Source organism: Lingula anatina, chromosome 10 (genome assembly GCF_051362555.1).
Source record: "Lingula anatina isolate TDL-2025a chromosome 10, LinAna3.0, whole genome shotgun sequence".
Taxonomy (NCBI): Eukaryota; Metazoa; Brachiopoda; class Lingulata; order Lingulida; family Lingulidae; genus Lingula; species Lingula anatina.
Window position 1 is genome coordinate 7,208,073 of NC_141776.1, and position 21,329 is coordinate 7,229,401.

The 21,329-nt window shown below is 39.5% G+C and overlaps 1 protein-coding gene across 6 annotated transcripts in view; it reads right to left on the minus strand.

Moving 5' to 3' along the window:
• LOC106171353 (multicopper oxidase 3) overlaps window positions 1-19,558 on the minus strand; it is a 25,920-nt gene extending 6,362 nt beyond the window's left edge. The window contains exons 1-8 of one of the 6 annotated variants that reach the window (XM_086997078.1): window positions 19,305-19,558; window positions 11,586-11,672; window positions 10,570-10,790; window positions 9,018-9,184; window positions 8,387-8,637; window positions 7,670-8,091; window positions 6,268-7,425; window positions 5,679-5,864 (exon numbers count right to left, since the gene is read on the minus strand). In XM_086997078.1, coding sequence (XP_086853204.1) covers window positions 5,679-5,864; window positions 6,268-7,425; window positions 7,670-8,091; window positions 8,387-8,637; window positions 9,018-9,184; window positions 10,570-10,790; window positions 11,586-11,655 — 2,475 coding nt within the window. In that variant the 5' untranslated portion in view covers window positions 11,656-11,672; window positions 19,305-19,558. Of the gene's footprint in view, window positions 1-5,678; window positions 5,865-6,267; window positions 7,426-7,669; window positions 8,092-8,386; window positions 8,638-9,017; window positions 9,185-10,569; window positions 10,791-11,585; window positions 11,673-11,803; window positions 11,915-13,633; window positions 13,783-13,962; window positions 14,222-14,313; window positions 14,499-17,478; window positions 17,671-19,304 lie in introns of those variants that run through there. The other 5 variants (XM_086997080.1, XM_086997082.1, XM_086997079.1 and 2 more) reach the window with 5 other exon arrangements.
• Window positions 19,559-21,329: the final 1,771 nt, after the last annotated feature.

The following is a 21,329-nucleotide window of genomic DNA, read 5'->3' on the forward strand; positions in this document are numbered from 1 at the left end:
TGCAAAAATGGACCAAATACACATTGAGCAATACTCAGTGGGCATCTGCACATTTTGAGGATTGGTTTTGGAGGCCTGTAAAGGCCCAAAAAAGGTCACCCATGTTGTTAGTCCAGTGAACGGAATCATGCCATGTCTATCATGTGAACAACGTACATCTCTGGGCACTGGGTGTGAGGGGAGTCTGATTTGAGCTATAATGTATGGACTGTTCCCACCCCACAATCAGGAACCTGGTTGAATGCCATAACATGCCAGGCTCTGTTAGCGATATACCGCAGCCAGGGCGAGAGAGTGTCAACTCCAGACCAGGATCACTACACCAGGTTGCATCAGCTACGGGAGCAGTTTCGCCATGCCAGTCGTACAGCACAAGAAGCACCCGGCAGGAACAACAACCGGAGCAGCAGCCCCACTGTGCGTCGACGCTTGCTGGCGGTCAACCGATGGTGGTCGTTGATGGCAACATACCAGTAACTGCTCGTCACTACATAGATCAGAACCTGCAACCTCACATAACCTCGTTAATGCAGGAGAAAACTGATATCACCTTTTCCCAACAGGACATGACCCGTTCACATTCGGGGTAGGGCATCCCAAGGGTGGATGGCCTACCCCGGCCTGTCTATTTTCCGGATATGAATCCGATTGAACACTTGTGGTACTACATATATCTTGGCCGTCCGTTGGCCAAGGCAGCAGCTGATCGAGGCACTACATCAAGGCTGGAATAGGATTCCACACGACACCATCCCATCCACATTTATTGCCCGAGCATGCGCCAACAGATCGCTGCCTGCATCGAAGCAAGCGGAGATCGTACCGGCTACTGACCGTTGTGACTTTGTGTTGGGCTGGGGCCATTTTTGTTTTGAAACTATTCATGAAACTTAAGATTTTTGGTTCTGTATACCAATGCCCTAAACAAATGATTCATATGAAAATAATCCAGTTTAGAGCTTCAGAATAACAATTATGGCCTCAAAGATTTTAATGGCTGTCAGTATATAACCAAAAGATTTGTAGGATGTTTTGCTTATTGACTCTTAAAATGCAAAGTTAAAAAAGTGCACTAATAAGAAAAACCAGAAATGCTGTTATATACTGATGAAATATTCTTACACGTGCCAACCTCAATAAAAAGAATGGGAAGTTTTAAAGCTAAATTTCATGTACATACTGAAAAAGTTATGATAAAGATATGAAATTAAAATATTAAGGTATGATCAATATAAAAACAAAAACGAAAAAAAATTATAAGGTTAATATTTTTACAAAAATTAAATTAAATTACACTCACCCCCCCCAACCCCCGTCTCCACCAACGGACTTGGTTGGACTCCATGTAAATATAAGAGTCCCGATTGCAGATTAACATTTTGGACTCCCTGTGCCCAAACCCCTGCAGAACCCCCTGTTGGCCCTTGACAAACTTTCTGTATTAAAAAGAGAACTTACGTAATGGTCAGTCCTATCAATGATCCTCTTTTATAGAGTCTTAGTATAACTTTACCTTACAAGTACACTTTGTCAATAAATAACAGGGTTAGATATATTTTATTATACGCCGAGTATAAAACGTAATTTAACTGCTTTTTACCTTTCTTGGGCATGTTTTAGCGGTCATTTGAAATGCGGAATATCATGCACTTTAAACCCGACTCTTTGCTGTGTTACACAATTATTTATTTACAATATAATGATATTATAATATATTTTTATATTATTGACGGCCATCTTGAATTTTGAAAATTGATCAATGTTCCATATCCAGCCACTGCCAAGAAAGCCCAAATTAAATTGGCTTTTATACCCCCAAAGTGTTAAATTCTTTTAAAAAATTCAGGGAATAACATTCTAAGTATTTGACTATGGGATCCGGAGAAGTAGCAAAAAGACTCTTGGGGGGGTTACTGAACTGTCAGATAAGCTTATTCCAAGAGTTTCGGGTCATGACTAACAAAATATTATAATTAACATAAATATAAAAAGGGGATATGTTTTTTATATAAAAATAAATATGCAAAAAACAAACTTATTCTGCCACTTTTATCATTGTCTGCCTTATGTTTTGACGGCCATTTTGGTTTTTTGCTTAGTGGTACGCGATTAAGAGTATTCACTAGTACTGTTGTGCTCTCCTGATAGGAAACACGTTCAAAAAAGCTGTCAATAAAGTTTACCCGGCGACTTCTGGTCGTTTTTCTATTTTTCGTCATAAATTGACGGCCATATTGAAAAATGCTCAAGGTCTCGGGAATAGCAACCAAGCTAATTTTGCTTCTCTCGGCCTGAAGAATGCATTTCAGCAAAAACAGTTTACAGGAAAGAACATTGCAGGGTTCGACTATTGGGCCTATGGGAGTGGCGACTCGACTAATATATGACACGTTCCATTACTTTCACTGGTTTATGCCATTGTACCCTCTAACTGGGAAAGCAGTCAGCAGTTTTTAAAAGTAATATGAAACATTAATAAAAACGTTATGCAAAACGTGAGCGGTTGTGATAAGTTAATTTACGCTCTCATCTTTCATATGAAAAGAAAAATGATTATTTATAACAAGAGTTCAGGGTGGGAAGAGGAGCATAAGGGCATAGCAACTATTATGTTATGAAATAAGTCAAGTTGAGCCTTTCTACTGATATACTTTATCGTGTTTCGAGCCTATCTAGCTTAGTCGGTTAAGAAGATATATACCCCCCCCCCCCCCACTCTTATTTCAACCTGTAAGATTGGAAAGTCGGTAGTCTGGCTCGGGCAATAAAATCTCACTATCTCCACATCTGGTTTCTATCAAGCGCGTTCAGAGCTTCAGAGCTTAGAACAAACATATTGCTCCTCGGGCCAGGAAATCTGGAGAAGGGGAGTAGAGGAACATGTCTTCTCAATATGGAAAGCTATATATTTTTGGTAATTTCCTTTGTAACATTTACAAACACTAAAAAATATCCTTTCTCGAATTAATATCATGTTCACACATTTCTGTAAATATCCTGAATTAAAATACTAATGTTAAATGTCAGAGACTTTGATTTATGACGAGAGAGAGAGAGAGAGGTAAAGACAATCTGTAAATGTCCCGAACTAGAGGAGTGTGTTATAAACTGAACACATCTTGGCTACAACCCGTAGACAGTTAGCCCGCAGAGTGGTTTAGTTATTATGATCAACATAATTGTTTATATTTTTATTAATATCAAACAATTTTACTGTTTGCAGCTATACCTGTTTGGAACATGTACTCTGCGCCATATAATAGCAATGGTGCAAAGTGGTGATATTGTAAAATCCTGCAATAAAATTTTCTTCAAATATCAAATTTTATTAGATGGTTGAATACAACATCAGTAATAGAACAGTAATAGAATTCAGCATAATGATACTGAATTGTTGTAAAGACATGAAGGAAGCAGGGTGACCATATATGCTCGGAATATTGTCAGAGAGGGAAATTTCTCCAGTTTGTTCACTGCCCTGTGAAGCCATATTTTGTGGCCTGAGATGCCGTATCCGTTACTTCGTGACCTGACCTGTCAAAAGCACGTCCGCGCACTCTTTTCATCTTTTGATTCTTCCACATTAATCAAGATACGGAGTATCAATTACAAGTGACCCCCCGGGGGGGGGGGGGGGCATGAAGGGAATAAATAATTATATGTAGTGTCCTTGTGACAGAAGGTTACTCTGCAATTTATATCTTTCAATTTATGCTGTGAAATAATAGCCAGCTAGTCCGTTGATCTGGCGAATCAACCAAATGACCGTTAGTTGAGTTGCTTAACTGCAAGTAATTAATCCCCTCCCCTCCCCCCGAACGTCAAACTGGCAGGTTTCCAAATGAAGACTATACCGCAGAAAAAGTTTGGGGCCCAAAAGAGAGTCAGCCAAGTACACGTTTGGGGAACACGTTTGAACACGTCATGATGGACATTTACAGGTGTAGGACAAGAACAGAGCCTCTGGTAAACAGTTTAGAACCAAGGGACCGAACTTGATTTGAGGACCAGAAGAGAGGCTTTACAAGCGTGGACTTCATGCTTTTGTTTTCAATTTACCTTTTCAATTAAAGATTTATTGATAATTTTATGGGGAGGGAGAGATATAGTCTAAATAAATACCCCTAATTTCTTTTCCTCGATTAAGGAGATGAGTCTCGATCAACAACGCAGTTTGATTTTTCATTTGCCTGCTCTATTTCACAACAGTACTTCATTTTCCGATTATATTCTCCGTTAACTTGTTTTGTCACCCAAAATTGGGGCCTTGCTTGGCCTCTGCGTTTAGTCAATAGTTCATTTTTTTATAATAGTCAGGGGTCGATTAATTCATCATAATTGTCAAATCTGACAGTTCACCATAAGCGCATTTAACAAGCGCTGTAATATACTCATAAGTACGGTAAGTGCCATTAACCCAGACAGCCATAGATCCTGGCTATTTGTTCTATCAGCTACACTTCTCGTGCTTGCTTTTTAATATAAAACACCTGTAAATGCTTAACCCTCTTCTGAATGTGTAACTATTTGCAGCCATGAAGAAACAAATGAGTCGGTGTCGTATCCGTGTCAGACGCAGCCAGACATCCAGTGCAGAAGACACAACAACGTCATGCATTAGACCCCACTTCTATACCTAGATCGATCCAGTAGGATCGACCCATCTCCGAGGGGATTCTTGTTAAATTCAGCTTAAGCATCTGAGATGTCAGGCACGCTTCTGAAGCTGCAAAACGATAGTTAATTTCCCCCCTAACTGCTTCAGTAGCCGTGCCAGACATGAGAGCCGCTTACGCTGAGTGCAATTTAGCGAGAAACCCCTCGGAGATGGGTCGATCCTGCTAGCTCGGTCTGGGTATAGGAATGTGGACTTAGGCTCAGGGCAAAATCGTAAAGTACATGTACCCCTGACCAGGACCGCATCGACTTTCACTCTATATTCACTGATATTTCTATGACTTATTTTAAGAATCTTTGCACAGAATTGACGTCAACACTCAGTTGGCCTTCGGTATAGAGTATAAATAGTGAACCATCAGACAAGCATATAAATATTGTATCGTAAACGAAATCAAAATCTGTCTCAACGGAGTATTTTGTACAAGTAGCACTTATCTTTACGCCTTGCATTTTAATAGCATGTTCATTCACAAAACGTTGAAAGGGACACAATTAGCGTTCTAGACCTTAAATAGCAAAAATTAATCTTTATTTAAATTTACCCCTTGATCATTGTAAATCGTTTACAGAATTAAGATCCATAGACCTGGTTTTGACGCGACAAAATAATAATAATAAATCCTCGAAAAATGGTTTAAAGATCGTTATTTTCTCAATAGTTTAGGATAGGCACACCTTGATGAAAAAGAGAAAATTATTTAAATCATGAGCAAAATAGATCCAGTTTGCTGAATCAAGGTTTAACGCGCATTATATGCCCATAAGACAAAAAAAAGGCGATCCAACTCTGCGGGGACTTTCGCTGAGTGCAATCAGCTTAACTGAATGGCACTCCTCTAGTTTCAAACGTTCACGTTCAATTACCATCATTTCCGTGTCCTCCTTCACGGCAAGGGGAGACGTTTTAATCGGTAAAACTGACTGCATTCAGCGAGAGTCCCCAACGAGACGGATCGATCTACGTAGACCGATGGTGTGCTTTGGGAATGGGGCCTTACTTTGTGCATAGCCATCACCCTGAATGGCTGTCCATGTAGATGCATTGGGTGGTGAGAGTCCTTGGTACCCATGAGGTCAACCATCACGAGCTCCACCACCTGGCCGTACTCGACCTCCAGCAGGTACGTACATTCACACGCGCCGTGCATACAGTTCGTGTGTGTTGTGTGGTTGCAGAACTGCCCCTGGAATGAAAACGGTTATAATACTGACGGGTGGGGGAAAATAAACAATGGAGTTACGATGTTTATTTTCTTATTCCACCTACACCATCCTCCTGATAATTGAATCCCATGAGATTTGGTTCTGTTGGCAGATGGCGTCTTTTTTCAACTTTGTGGGAATATGGATTTGGAAAAATCCTCCACTGGGACCGCCGTAATGTGACATGATAGAGCAAAATATTGAGACCAAATATACAATTCGAAGGGCCTACATTGTATCTACCAACTGTAATATGGGCCGTGTAACTTAAGTTTGGACGGTCTGACCTATGATGTCAAGTCAATAGAAATGAATATATTTACAAATTCAGTTCCTTGAAAAAACGTGAGGGAAGGTGTAGCTTTTTTGTCTATTGGTACTCACCTCTGGTATTTCATTAAACTGGGATAGCAGAGGTTTTGGCGGGAAAGTCATCGTAATTTGGTTGATTTGTGGACTATGAATGTGATGAGCACTGGAGTCCATTTCGTGGTGACCCATGCCAGAATTACTCATGTTAGAGTGAACCATGTTAGAATGGTCCATGCCAGAATCGTCCATGGCTGAATTACCCATGTTAGAGTGACCCATGTTAGAGTGGTCCATGCCAGAATTGCCCACGCCAGAATTTCCCATGGTAGAATGGTCCATGCTAGAATGGTCCATGCCAGAATTACCCATGGCAGAATGGTCCATGCTAGAATTACCCATGGTAGAATGGTCCATGCTAGAATGGTCCATGCCAGAATTACCCATGGCAGAATGGTCCATGCTTGAATGATCCGTGCTAGCATTAGCCATCCTACCTTTCTCCGTGGAAGAGTGCGCCATTGTACCGCCACCTGCGGTCATCACGTGTCCACTGTGTCGGGAATCCGTCGGTTGTTGGTCACTATGACCACCATTTACAGCCGCCATACCATGATGACCGCTCGGTGTCCTCGTTCTCATGTTATGGTCATTTTCATTGCCGGACATGTCCTGATCACTGCCCATATGTTGGGCACTGGAGGTTTTGTTTTTATCTTGTGGAATCATAGGAGGAGACACACTGGTGTTATTTGGTTGGCTTTCTCCATTATTATTTTGCGAGTTATAAGCAGTATGGCCCTCGGCATTCCTCTTTTTTCTCTCTCCTACCACGCGTGGGTTGGTCATGGTAGTCCCTTGTGCCATTGACTGATTCCCTCCATGAGTAACCGTATCATTGGTTTGCGATGCTTTCATATCACCCATGGCACTCGACTGATGTCCACTTTCCATTGACTGACCATTGGTAATTTGGTGTTTACTGTGGTCCATTTGTTGACCATCATTATTCATGTTATGGTTTGACTGATCCATCTGGTTACCCTCATCCTTATCCGAGTCATGACCGCCATGTTTCATGCTATGCATACTGTTATAGTCCATCACGAGGTAAAATGTGACGTCAGCATCTTTTTGTGACGTGGCGTCGTCAGGCACGACGCTGTGTAGTTGTGCTACCGAAGATAGCCTCTCTTTGTCATCTTCTACGTTACCATCGGGTGGATTAAGTTGCTAATTTGTTGTCAAAAAAGAAATAATTTACGATTTATAGAATAACGGTAATGGCAACCATATTATATTTAATTTTGTGTATGCTTACATTTATAAATTCAATATATATTCTTCTTTATTGATTCCATCTCTGTTTAATTTTGTGACAATAATTATTATATCTAGGTCAACTGCATATCCTAAAGCAGTTAGCTTTGTTCCGTATTGACCATCGAAAAGAAATTATTTGAAGGCTATAATTTACCTTTCCCCCTCGCAGCATACTATCATAATCTGTTGGTCCCCTCGGCAGCTCTTCAGGCGCGCCGTGGTACCTCAACACCGCTAACTGACGCGCCTTCTTCCCTGCGCAGTTCGTCAACCCTGCCGTGCGTATCCAAAAGTTCCCTGCGCTGGCATCTTTCCCGGCGTGAAGGACAAAATCATAACGTTCCCCAGAGATGATGACCAGTGATTCCACAACGTGGGGGACCACCGGGTAGCCGTCAGTGGCTATAATGGTCAAGTTATGGCCATCGATGGAAAATTGTATCGGACAGTCTACTATCCCGTTACTGGTCATACGGAAGCGATGTCTTTTGCCGGGTGTGACGTGGAAGTAAGCGTATGGCGTGAACACGTGTTCGTTTGTGACGTGGTTGTGATAGCCTTTGAATGCTCCCTTACCTGTAAAATAAAAAGATTAATCGTAACTTTCTTAAATGTTATTTCTGTGAAAAGCTGATAATCTTTAAATTTCTTGTGAATGGATTTGAATATCGCCAATAATATGAAGTCAAAATAAATATTTTAAATAATAAATAAATATTTGACATTTGATCATACATCATAAAACCAAGATTAAAGCACTTGTTAAAAAAGGGTGCAAAAACACAATCATATTGTTATTATGTGAATTTACGTTATACAGATACGTCACACACACACACACACACACACACACACACACACACACACACACCATTGATCAACATAGACTGCGGCATGGTGTCCCCGTGCTTGTGATGGTGTCTCTCAAACTTATTAATGGTCAGCTCTCCCAACCACTCTGTCACAGTGATGTAATGCTCTGTGAGGTCAAGGTCATACAGGTTGCTGTGAGGGTCCTCAGACCGAGGCTGCCTGACCACTAGTGGACCAACGACACCATCGGCTCTCTGGAAACCGGAGTGCGCGTGCCAAAAATGGGATCCCGCCTCCTCAGCTTTGAAGCTTGAAAATACAAACTCGTAAATAAATCATATTGATGTAGATCCAATGTGTTCAATCCGACCCTGTATCACGCGTCGCGAGTTTTAAAGACACGCGGTCCATAACTTTTTTTGTCTACTTTGAACCGTTCTCTCTTTTGCGTCTTTGCTTTGTTGAAACAAAAATTGCAGGTGCTGACTTACGATAGAAACATATACTTTCTTCGACAACTGTTTGACATAGACATCACCAAGTAAGAAATCATGTTACCTTTTTTTCTAATTCCTTACTGAGATAATTGGATACTTTGAGGCAAGTATATTATCAAGGAAGTTACATTCTCATTACAATACGTATCAAACGGCAACATAACTTGGAGTTGATAAACATATCAGACTTACTTATATCTGAATGAGCTGTAGGAATGTATTGGGCACTGAGTTACCATAGGTACCCCGTCCATATACTGCGTTCCCCGCTGAGATATTCCATGCCAGTGGATTGTGACGACATCTGACGTCATAAGTTTGTTACGCACTGTTACCGATATAGTGTCATTGTGACATACCTTAAAATGAAGGAAAGAATTGCCATTTTAGCCAAAGCAACTAGCAGTGTCATAGAAAAATATGTTCGTGGACTGTGACCGGCTGCAAAAACCCGTTAATAGGACGTGACGGCCTCTGACGTCATCATTTACCAAAAGTGTTACTGATGACATCAACAACATATCTATTAAATACATGATTAAACACATTCCTGAAATGTATTGTATTGCAACTTGTGTTACCGTGCTTGATTTTATCATCAATTAGCAGGCGACAGAATGCTCTTATTCAGAAACTGTATTAAATCATCGATATTGACCAGCATGGTTCAATTGTAATCAAATCATTATGACGTCGACCTACAACTGTCTTGTTCCGTACAGTACATTATTATTTAATCAAAACTGTTAAAAAGTGGTATTCCAGACGCTATCCCAACTATATGAGTAACTGTGTATGGGGACTACAAATAGTGCATTATAAATGGTACTTAAATTATATGCACTAATGAAAAAAGAATGAGAAATTTACTGCTTACAAGTAAGGACACAGAAGCGTTGCCAAGTATATGTAAAAAACTTGTCCAATGTCACACTGCTGGGGAATATTTAGTTATAACATTGCTTTATGTATTATATATTCATTTATCTTCGATTACGTTTAATTAATTAATACATTTACTTATTTATTTATAGCATGATATAATGTACTTAATTACCAAGGCATATGCATATGCAAGAGATTTTCCATCTTCAAATTATATCAAAACGTGAGCACAGAGGTCATCATTAAGACGTGATTACGTGCAGAGCCGATGAAGGTGACCTTTGGGACGTTATATTTAGAGCCGATTGGTAAGATAATTGGCGTAATAAATGATTATACGGCAAGATATTTTTTATCTAAATGCGTAAAAACACTGTTATTTGAGATGCATGTATAAATGACACGACGAGGAGGAAGCAGCTGCGTTTTTTTTTCTTTTCAAGGTTCTTGTTGCCTTTGATATTTGATTGAAATAATGTTTCATGTATGACGTCACATGAATTATAAGAGCCTTAACGACTGCAGCCTCGAAGGAAATGCATAGCACAAAAAAGCCGCATAAACTATTTCCGCGGTGAAAAAGATATCCTTTGCAAGTACAGAACTGCATTTTAAAAAAATATTAATGCAATTAATTTTTGCTTGTTGCTCTTAATAAATCTTCAAAGCGTAGTGTTATTGCTTCAAGATTAATTTCCTGCAAATTAAACTATTCTACGTGCTTAACCAATTCTGACAGTCCTTTATTCCACCTCTCAGTAGTTTCATAAGCACATAAGTAAATAGATAACAAAAGAAGAAAATGAGAATAAATTAATGATAATCAAATGGTTAAATAAATAAATAAAATAGTACTTACAAAAATTCCAGGTCCCGGCATCCGTCTATTCACCACCGTAATTGCCCTCTGGACGCCGTCTGCCGCAATGCATTCTGGACTGTCGCAATCGGTCTGGTTTAGGGGACAGTCTTGACACGCCTTACTGAGGACGTAATACCATTCCACAGTGAAGTCGTACTCGCAGATCATCGGAGTGTCGCCATGTTTACACTCGCGCGCACAGGGGTGCTGGTTGTCGTCTGCAAAAGATATGTTTGCCATTACATACAAAATGTTTACTCCTTCCACACTGTGGAAATTATTTTTTGAAAATTTTACGAATGGGAATGCTTTAGGCAAATAAATGAAGTATAAAAAAACATGGATGCACACACAGGCAAACAGACAAGCAGATATTGCATAGGGGTTTATTTTTTACTGTTTAAGCATACATTTAATACTTCGGTTGTTGAGATGCAAGTTTTGGCATTAAACATCTGACTTCTGTAACGTTCCAAGGGAATACCAACTACCCCAAAAAGGGGTTATTTAATCTACAGATTTACGTCACGCGTTACAAAACGTGTTTACGTTGACGAAAGTTATCCTCAATCCTTGACATGTTTGCTTGAAAATGTTTACGAAAATTCGAAAAACAAGTACATGGTCAGTTCCTCTCGGACCCAGTCCTAAAACACACAATTCATTTTCCTGTTTCAATATAATGTTATTGGTATTAATTAAGAAATCATAAGAAATCGTTTTTTTTTTTGAGTGCCATTTTACTTCAGTCACCGTTATCGGTGATGGGTATATGTACAGACAGAATGTATGACACAATATGAATTCCCCTCAATTTTCATAAAACCAGAAAGCTATCCCCCCTCACACACACACACAAACATTATATCGCTTTGCGCCTTTCCCACCAGCGATATTTACTTCGATACAAAATTACATCAGGAGCAGCCTCGCCTCTTAACTAATCCTAGCCACGCCGCTAACCAGATTCTGGACAATTGTAATTAATACAGTAACAATATTTGCATTCATACCTGCATAATCCGCCGCCCAGACCACGGCTGCCAGAAACGAGATCACCAACAACATAGAAACTCGACGCATGGCTCCGCTGGCAAAGTCTGGAAAACAGACAAATTAAAGACCTAAATTATATCGTCTGGAAAACGCTGATACATTGGAACAGGAACACTGAAATGAATATGTTTCTGCTCGAGCAAAGAAAAAAACTCAATTTTGAGAAAGTATTTACCGATATTGCTCCAACGCGCAGGTTACATTTCGCACGACTGCCTTTTTTGCTGCGATTTTACTTCAGTTCTTACTGAAGGGCAGAACGGCAGTCTGATTACGTAATCGATACTTTTATTTTTACGCTTGACCAACGCGTGCGACCTTGGTTTGAATAATAGTCTGGAAAAAGCTAAAAAAATCGTACTAACAGTATCAAATTCCGGTCGTGCAGAAGTTACATTTACTCAATTTTTTTTATTTGCTTCCGTTCACGTTTATCAAATAGGGAACACTTGCTCAGTTCGAGTTCGTTACTAGTTGGCCTATACGTGTAAGCTAGTGCTTGTATCGAAGAATCCAACACCCTGTATATTAAATATTAGGGATAATGAGAAAGATAATGTTTTTTTTGTTTGGTGTATCACTTGAGAACAAGAGTTGCCAGTGTCTTGACAAATATGTTTTCGTTTTTTATTCCATTGGATAAAATCCGACGCGTATGCACAGATCTTGAACAATATTCGCCAGGGCAATGCTAACCGCAAAAATAGTCCATTTACACTCTTTCAGACACTTCAAACGCGCAGAACTAGTCAAATGTCAAGCTGCACACACCAACAAGCCACGCCAGGAACGAGATGGTTCAATATTGAAACATACATATCCCACGCAGGGATAGGCGCTGTCGTTGAAGTCAAACAAAGTTCAGCGTCAGGGGTCGTGTGGCAGGAATGACAGTCCTGGGAATGGTAGGCCAGGGTCCCAAATGATTGGTACAGCTTGCAGGGTTTAACCAAGGTGGCAGCGTGGTCAGTATGTGGGTCGAATGTTACGTGCACAACAGGGTCGGATTATTTGAAGGGGGGGGGGGGGGGGGGGTTCGCGGATGCGAAACCGACCCTCCCCTTGGCGTGGGGTTCGGGGCCCGCTGAAGGGCCCGAAAAGTTTTGGTATTATAGAGGGTGAACGGTACCATTTGGTACGGTTTAGAACTATGATTCAGCTGGTCAAAATTCTAATTTCAAGAGGAGACCATTGGTGTGATTTTTTTCCAGAAATCGAAGGAGGGGGTCAGGACCCCCCCCCCCCCCCCCCCAACACTCTCTAAACCCACCACTGTACAAGGAAATGGTTAATGGACTACAATTCCCATCAGATTACCATTTCTTTCACACGTTTCCCTAGAAGAATTACAGTCCGTAATTTGGTATCATCTTTAACCCGAACATGTTGGTTTTACTTTGTACCGGTTCATATAAGTCCTTAGTAGCCCAAGAAAATAATATAACTGTTGTTCCAGAGCATTAGCCGTGTCATATTTATTATAAAACACTGGACTGCTATAAATCTATCAAAGTAGACTATAAAAACTGGTGAGAAAACTTAGGCCAATAAATACAATTATTCCGTGAAATAATCCTTTTCAGTGAATATCAAGCTTTGCGATATGCCACCACAGTGGCACCGTGCACCGTTTTTAACCGCTATGTAATTATTCTCCTGATTAATATCTATAACGACGCTGTTGTTTAACCACGGAACTTGTCCAAGTTTAACGCACGTTTTTATTTTTAATTTAAAATTAAAATTTCCAGGCTTATCTTGTGGTATTTCACTGGTACAACAACTCAACGTTCGACCACATATCGTCATACATGGATCTTAACTACACTTTGACCCCTCTTTAATAGTGGACAATTTACAATATTAGATCTATGCAGATTAAAATAAAGATGAATCAAGATTATTTTCGTCATCTATCATGGCAGCAATATTTAGAGTCATGGACTCTTAGATTAAGTAAATGAAAACCAAAAATAGAAATCGCTTCCCTTTATATATTACTCACTTCATATGTTATTCCTTCACTCGGCATTCATTTTTACTCCGATCTTTTGTAAGTAAAAACTGAAGGTTACATTTAACTTGCGCTTTTACCAGCATGTATATAATATGAAGTGCTTCAATTCTCGCTTTTAAAAACAAATCCCCAACTGAAACAGTAATTTTACAATATGAACATATGATAGGTACCCGGTTAGGTTTAAGGCAAATCGTTAAATGCCCCTTTTTTATACCAATCAAGCTGCTTCGCAGCAAACAGCTTCCCATTAAAATACCAAATTGTCTACCAAAAGACCGACACCCAGGATAAATAGAAAAGCTGTCAAAACTCACCTTTCGATTCAGCTGTAATTTTAAAAGAAACTATCTGTAATGTCAAGTAAAAAAAAGCCTGGTTTATCACGAACGCATTCCCCTGTCTACATTAAGTGCTCAGGTGTCAAAGCTGCTTTTCATCAAAGTCAATAAACAGGTAGCTGATTGACTATAGAGAGGGAATCTAATGAAACACACGAGTCTCTGCCAAACGCAGGCACTTCTGTCTGTCATTCTCCAATCATAAAAACAACCAGCTTTGCATATCACACCATATGTCCGTGGTATGTTACGATTATCGTGAGGCATATCTGCCATACGTATGAGTGCTTAAAAACCGCCTCTGCAATTTGCAGTAAAGGATTTTACCTGAAAGCCCGGCTTACTTGGTAACTTAAGAGCTGAGCTAATGGTACCGCAAAACTGTCGACGCAGCGTCTTGTTGAACCGCGGGAGACATAAAGAATAGCGTAGCATGCACACTTTCTTGCTTATTTAAGGGTCTTGTCTTGAACAGGCGCGTAACTCAGCTGCCAAGTCACTGTGTGCGCTGGGCCCATGATCGCTGACTTGCAAAGTACCCATATCTGTTGATCTTTTTCGTTAAATTAGTCGTGTAAAGTGGACGATTCTTTTCCTTAGAGAGTATAACTGTACTTAAATTTCAGACTTCATTGAGACATTAGTCTGCAAGTGATAAAATCTATTTATAATGGAGTCGAATTAATTCGGTAGATTTTTAAAGACGGCAAAATAGATGGGGCAGGCTAAAACGTGACCAAAAACATGCTAGAAACATTGTTATTTAGGGGAAGGTGGTTCTCTCTCTCTCTCTCTCTCTCTCTCTCTCTCTCACACACACACACACACACATTTTCTCTCTCTCTTGTTTACACGATCGAGCATACAAGTACACCAGTGCTTGTTATTCACACACATAAAAATATATAAAAAGATTGTTTGAGAAATGTAAAAGAAAAAAAAACATTTCACGACTTATTCAGTTGTGTGTCGATCCCTTTTCAATTAGGGGCTAGACTGTTGTTCTCACTTGTGCGATTCAACTTAGCATGGAATTCAAGGTCATTGAACATTGAACTGTTTCATAAGCAGCAAATAAATAACAGTGATTTTTACTCAGAAACGCAAGGGTCAGAGTATAGTGTAAACAATACCAACTGGCGCCGTCCTTGAAAGCATACCAATACAAAACACTCTATGAAAGTTTTATAAATATATTTTCAAGTAAGTTCACAAAAAGAGCTTCTTCTTCTGGTGACCCTGACAACCTGTAAAATTATATCTCAAACGTTGCTTCTTTCATTGTGTAAAAAATGAAAGTTCAAATTATGAAGGACCAAGGAGTTGGAAGGACGAAGTGTGATAACAAAAATGTTCGTCTGATATACTACATGTATAATGTGGTCATATATCAAAACTAAACGTTTTCACCAATAATATCAAGCAAGAAGACCAAGTCTATTAGTCTCTAGCAAATTAAATCATTGTCAATTGTCCATATAGCTCTTGTGCAACTGAAGAGGTAGGCCTAACCACTGAATAACCATAAGAGTATCACGCAAAACGATAGGCTACCAAGCTTCCATGAGGTGTGTTAATTAAGTATGTCTCGTTCCCATCAGTTTTAACTAAGGCCTGGCTTATGTCTACACACATACATATATTAGATGTGACCGTTGTCGGAATTGCCCGAAAATTGACACCCGGTGACCTATCAATGATACTTATTATTTACCAATTAAGTCCCCCTCCCAACAATTTAAGCTGAGGTCAGGTTTATGTCTAGACGCACTCATCCCTGGAGTCAAAATGCAATTGGTAATCCAGTATCTACGCGTTTTGTGTTAAATAAATGTATGTGTTAAAGAAGTCTCGCTTCCGTCAGTTAAATATTTTATGTTTCAGGTATAGATCCAGTAAATCGCCCTGAGTTCCAGAGGTCACAGTAAAACTCTGAGTACTGGAAATGACAGAGGCATACTTTTTTTAAAATGTACCGCACGATGTGAAACTGACCCAAGGACCCATTCCCAATAAAACTATGTTTCTACGTAGATCGATCCAACTCCGCCTGGACTCTCGTTGAATGCAATCAAATTAACATATCATCACGCCATTCTTGTTTCCAACGTACTCATCTTTTCTGAAGTCTAATATACGCCAGGAGGAAGCGCGTTAATCTTTTAATCTGATTGAATTCAGCGAGAGTCCCCGCGGAGTTGGTATGTAGAACGATAGTTTCATTCGGAATGGGCCACTACATGTATGAGTGGTAAGTTTCCCGCTACCGCTCAAACTCCGGGTGTTCCGACCACCAGCTGATTAACCGCCGAGTTTAAATAAGGGGGCATCTTTGTGGCAAATCCTTTATACAAATACCGTCCCTAAAATTTAATTATTGTCTTAATTAATGAACAAATGGAAGTCTTGTTTGAAGAATAAACCGTGAACTTCTTCACATGTATGCAAGGATGTCGCGAATTGTACGTAGTACTAGTAAAGAAGGAATGGAGGCTGATTACCAGTGGAATAAAAATGAAAGTGAATATAGGTCATAAACGCTATAATTACAAAGCATGTTATTGGTTTCGCGTTTATCCTTGATCTTCATACTGGGTATCTCAACCTACTCGTTGCATCTATCATTGTTAAAAACATATATCTAAAAATAGACAAGAATTGATCACAAAAGCCAATTGTAACACATTCCCGAAATAGGTCATAACCTCTGAAAACCTTTGGTAACATTTGGTAACATATAAGTGAGATAAAGGTCACTGAAGATAACAGAAAGAAGACAAAACCGATATTGAGTAGGCATCATACTAGAAACTCAGAGGTCAGTCGTGAAGTTAAAGGAATAATAACTCTTCATTTTGCTCCCCCCCCCCAAAAAAAAAAAAAATTTTTTTTTTCCTGGAGTAAACAACAATTAACCCATACTTACCAATGGTTAATGAATCCATTTTACATCAAAATTTAGTCCCTGTTTTTTTTCTAAAAAGTTTAGCCATCAATGGAGGTCACATGGTCTAAAGACAAGCCCAGATATCAGAATAATATATAGCTATAACTGCCGTTTTTGTGGTAAAACAGAATATATTATATTTCTATGAGTTGTTCACAATGTTTTTATTGTGAAATATAGATCTCATACGAAGAGTTATTATCCCTTTAAGGTTTCTACATGTACCGCCCTAGCTTTCTCTTCACAGGCAGATGATTTACACATGCTCTAAGTGTTTCTTCTCTTAATAAGTCAATTAGGATTTTCAATTTCATTATAGTTTTCAAAATACCTCAATTTACTACACTAACACTATTTATCGTGTTTTAATCGATGTATTATATAATGCCAAAACACGTAGCTATAACAAAGAGATCCTAGAGACAATACGGGTACACTGCTAAAAAGGCAATATGATACGTTGGCTGGATGGTCTGGTTACCTAACAACATAATGTCGTTTATGACAATTTGTATAATAAAATATACATACAGTATATTACTCACCAAACTAGTACAAGCACACTCGACCTCTACTTTCTGATGGTAAAGTAACCTCACATTTGACCTGGTCCTTATCCCGTTTATCCCATGTGATGTTCTTGATATTTGCTATTACAAATCAGATGCAATTAATCCAGGTCACAGACATGTAGGCTACCCTGAGTTTCAGAGATTTCTGTAACAAGAAACGGCCGGACTTTGTTGCTCGAGGAGAGGCTCTTTGTTTGAGGGTTGTGTTAGAAAGCTGTGTCTTGTCGAAAGCCCCGTGAACGACACGCGGCGAGCATCAGAGGCATGCTGTTCCAGGTTTACTAACTTAATTAATGCACCATGTTTCGGCTTTCTGGAAGGAGCAGGTCTTATCAACACATCCGCACGTAGGACAGGTTTCCCATACCGAGATTGACCTAACAGGATCGATCCATCTCCTAGGGGTTTCTCGCTAAATTGCTTTTAGCTTAAGCGGCTTAGATGTCTGGCACGCCTACTGAAGATGCTAAACGATAATTAATTACCCCCTAGCAGCTTCAGTAGGCGTGACAGATATCTAAGCTGCAATTTAGCGAGAACCCTTTGGAGATAGATCGATCCACAGTTAGTGCGATAGGCTCTGGGAATGGTCCCTAAGGGGTCCGCAATATGACTGTAGAAGACGGGGGCATGCTGATAGTATGAAGGCGAGTTTCCAGTGAACTTTAAAACTCAGGGTGACAGATCTCCGAAAATATCATTCTCCGAAAATATCATTTATCTCTAGAGCACTCTGCATATGCAAAGGCAGCGCCTTATCTAGCTTTCCAAAGTTTTTCAAGTTCCAAAATAAAGTTAGGCCCTATTATTTTTTACAAACTGTAATTAATGCTGGATTCTTTAAAAATTATGTTTACTGTCTTTACAATGTTATCAAACCAATTTGCATTTATAATAAAGCCAGATTTTCGTTCAATGAAAAACCTTGTGGTCCAAGTATATATGATGTCCGTTATGCACCATTGCTGCAAAAGTTTCTGGATCAGCTCCTGCGACTCCAGTTAACTCTCCAGAAATTTGAAACGCATGAAATGGCGCGTATGTATGCCTTAATTAAGAAACGGCTCCTCGTCAGTATTTTATTAATTTTTTTTCTTTCTAGCTTGGTAACTGAGAACTGCATTTAGTTCAATTTGTGGTACCATGCATGGCCAGAATATGTGAATTTTCGTTCATCACACCACCGACTCCTGTGCAATATACTTGCGTGTTGTTTGTTAAAAATGGTTGATATAGCACCATCAGGCTTTTAATCAAGTGAAACCTTTTAATCTACATAAAACTAAAAGACACTATACTGGTGCTCGCAATTAACACCCGCATCGGAATATTTTTATGGAATGAAATATGAAATTATATTGAATGATACGAGACGGCCTGGTATATCTTCATGAACGCAACAATAAAAATAATAACAATAATAATGGTAAATAAATAAATTAAATCAAATTAAAAAATAGTATAAAGAATAAATCCCAATAAAATGAGCCTGCGTATTTTAAACCAAGTAATTGTTAAGCGCGTTTTGCGATTTATTTGTATTGGTTGCCTCATTGTTTAGCTTTGAAACATTCGAGATGATTAAATGCAACAAGTGGCTGCAATACAAAAACAAGACTGGATTTCTGTCAATAAGGTTACGGACCTCATAGCAGGGCACAGATAAAGAAAATAATATGGCTATTCTGTGTCGGTCTTGACGCATGAACGGCAACCGCTACATAGAATCGGATCCGAAGCACTAGCAGATATGATATTCGTACGTAACAATAATGGAGCATTGTTTTTACGGTACATACCTCTGGTTGTCTCTTGCTCTTAGGTCAGTAACCGTTCACTCTTTATAGGCAGCAGGTCAATGTACAGTAACCTCTCAGTCGCGGCACACGTGCGGTCACGGCCGTACAATCAATACATGTGTTCTTGGTCTGGAAGAGGCTGAAGAGGGTGGGCTCTACTGACAGCTCCTCCGGTGCTCATGCACTAGAGTCAAGTCGTAAATGTAAATGAAATCTGACCTATTATAACTGTTCCAAAGCATGCCGTCATGTTCTGGAGCCGTGTTTGCGCCGTCGTTGTGCAAGGAATACAAGTAGGCCTATTCTTTGTCCGTGAGCAAAGGTTGCCAGTGACTCGGCGAAAATCCATTTTGATAAGGGTCCAGGGTTTCGTAGCACACGAAATAGAGGGGCAATTGGGGGAGGGGAGATTGGTCACAGTTCACGGGAAATAATTAATTAAAATCGTCAATTCGCAAATCACAGTAATTAAATTAAACTTTATTCATAATATCATTGAAAGATGTGACTTCAAAATCACGAATCATCGAGCATAATATGACTTCGTTTCTCGTAGGACGAAGAATAAGAAGCCGCATTCGCATTCATAGGAATGGGGTGCTCTACGGATCACGCTAAATTATATCGTTTCATCTTGAGAAATAAAAAGTAGTTTTCACTGGAAACAAAAATACCCAGTAGGACCCTCTAAACAGTTTTAGACGAGGCGAGCGCCAACACCCTGAGAGTCAGAGACTGAAGGAGAAATTTGGTAACACAGTCTGAGGCGAGCTTCCAGCTTTCCATATCCTGATACCGAAAGACAGCTGGGCACAAGCCACGGTTTCACTAAATTAAGTCAGGTTCTCTGGCTAAGAACTTATAATTACCAAGGTTTCATGGTCACATGTCAGGGCCGTAGCCTGAGCAAAATGCCAGGGGGGGGCAGTAAGCGGACACGAGGGGGCGAAGCCCCCGAGGGGGGAGGGGGTGTCCCTTACCAGAGTGGCCCCATCTTATCCTATCAGGTGTAGTGTAACAGCACTCTCATAGAAATCCTAGTCAACTAAGAACCCATTCCCATAGATTTTAGATCGATCTATCCCTGTGGGGAGTCTCACTAGATTACTGTCAGCTTAGCCGGCTTAAGCGTCTGTCCCGCCTGCTAAAAGCTGTAAGGTGGTAATTAACTATGGTGCGCGCTCGGCTGACTGCAATTTAGCTTGAACCCCCAGGGAGTTAGGTCGATCTTAATCTAAATATCTGGATCGATCTAAATCTCTGGGAATGCACCCTTAAAGCCAGAGAACTACTGACTTGAGTTTTTTTTTTTTTTTGTGTGCGTGTGTGTGTGTGTGTGTAAAACTGGGACCAGTTTCATCAACACTGGATAGTATACTATCCTGTGGATAACACTGTCCATTGGACAAAATTGTTACTTTCTGAAAAGAGTAATTTATTTGTTTCACAAATGTTTGTCTCTGTATGATATTGCCATCCAGTGGTTAAAATTAAATGGCTGCTATGTGCTGTCTCAGCTTAGCAACTGACAAACATTCAAAAGTTATCATACAAACGTCAGGACAAACCATACTAAGATTGTATCTTACTATTGTGAGCTATATGTGTAAAGTAGTTAGCTCATATGTATTTTTGGTATTATAATGATCCTAAGTAGTTATACTTAGCCTATTTAAGCTTATGTGCAAAATTTATGTAAAACTTTAGAAAGCTTGTAAAATGTAACTGTACACATTTAATGTTCAATTAATTATTATTATTATTATTATTATTATTATTATTATTATTATTATTATACAGTGATTGTGGGACTGAGAAGTAAATCTAAACGCACATTTAGTATATAAGCCGGACAAATTTAAGAAGTTGTTAAAAGAAAGCAATCGACCCTTTTTATATTTTCCAGAAAATCGAAATTTTGTGGCAAATATATATTTTTTCGATCTAAAACTAAAAATTACAATCTACCCAAAGAAACACTGTAATGCTGACGTTTTTGTGCTCAAACATTGCTCATACTGTGAA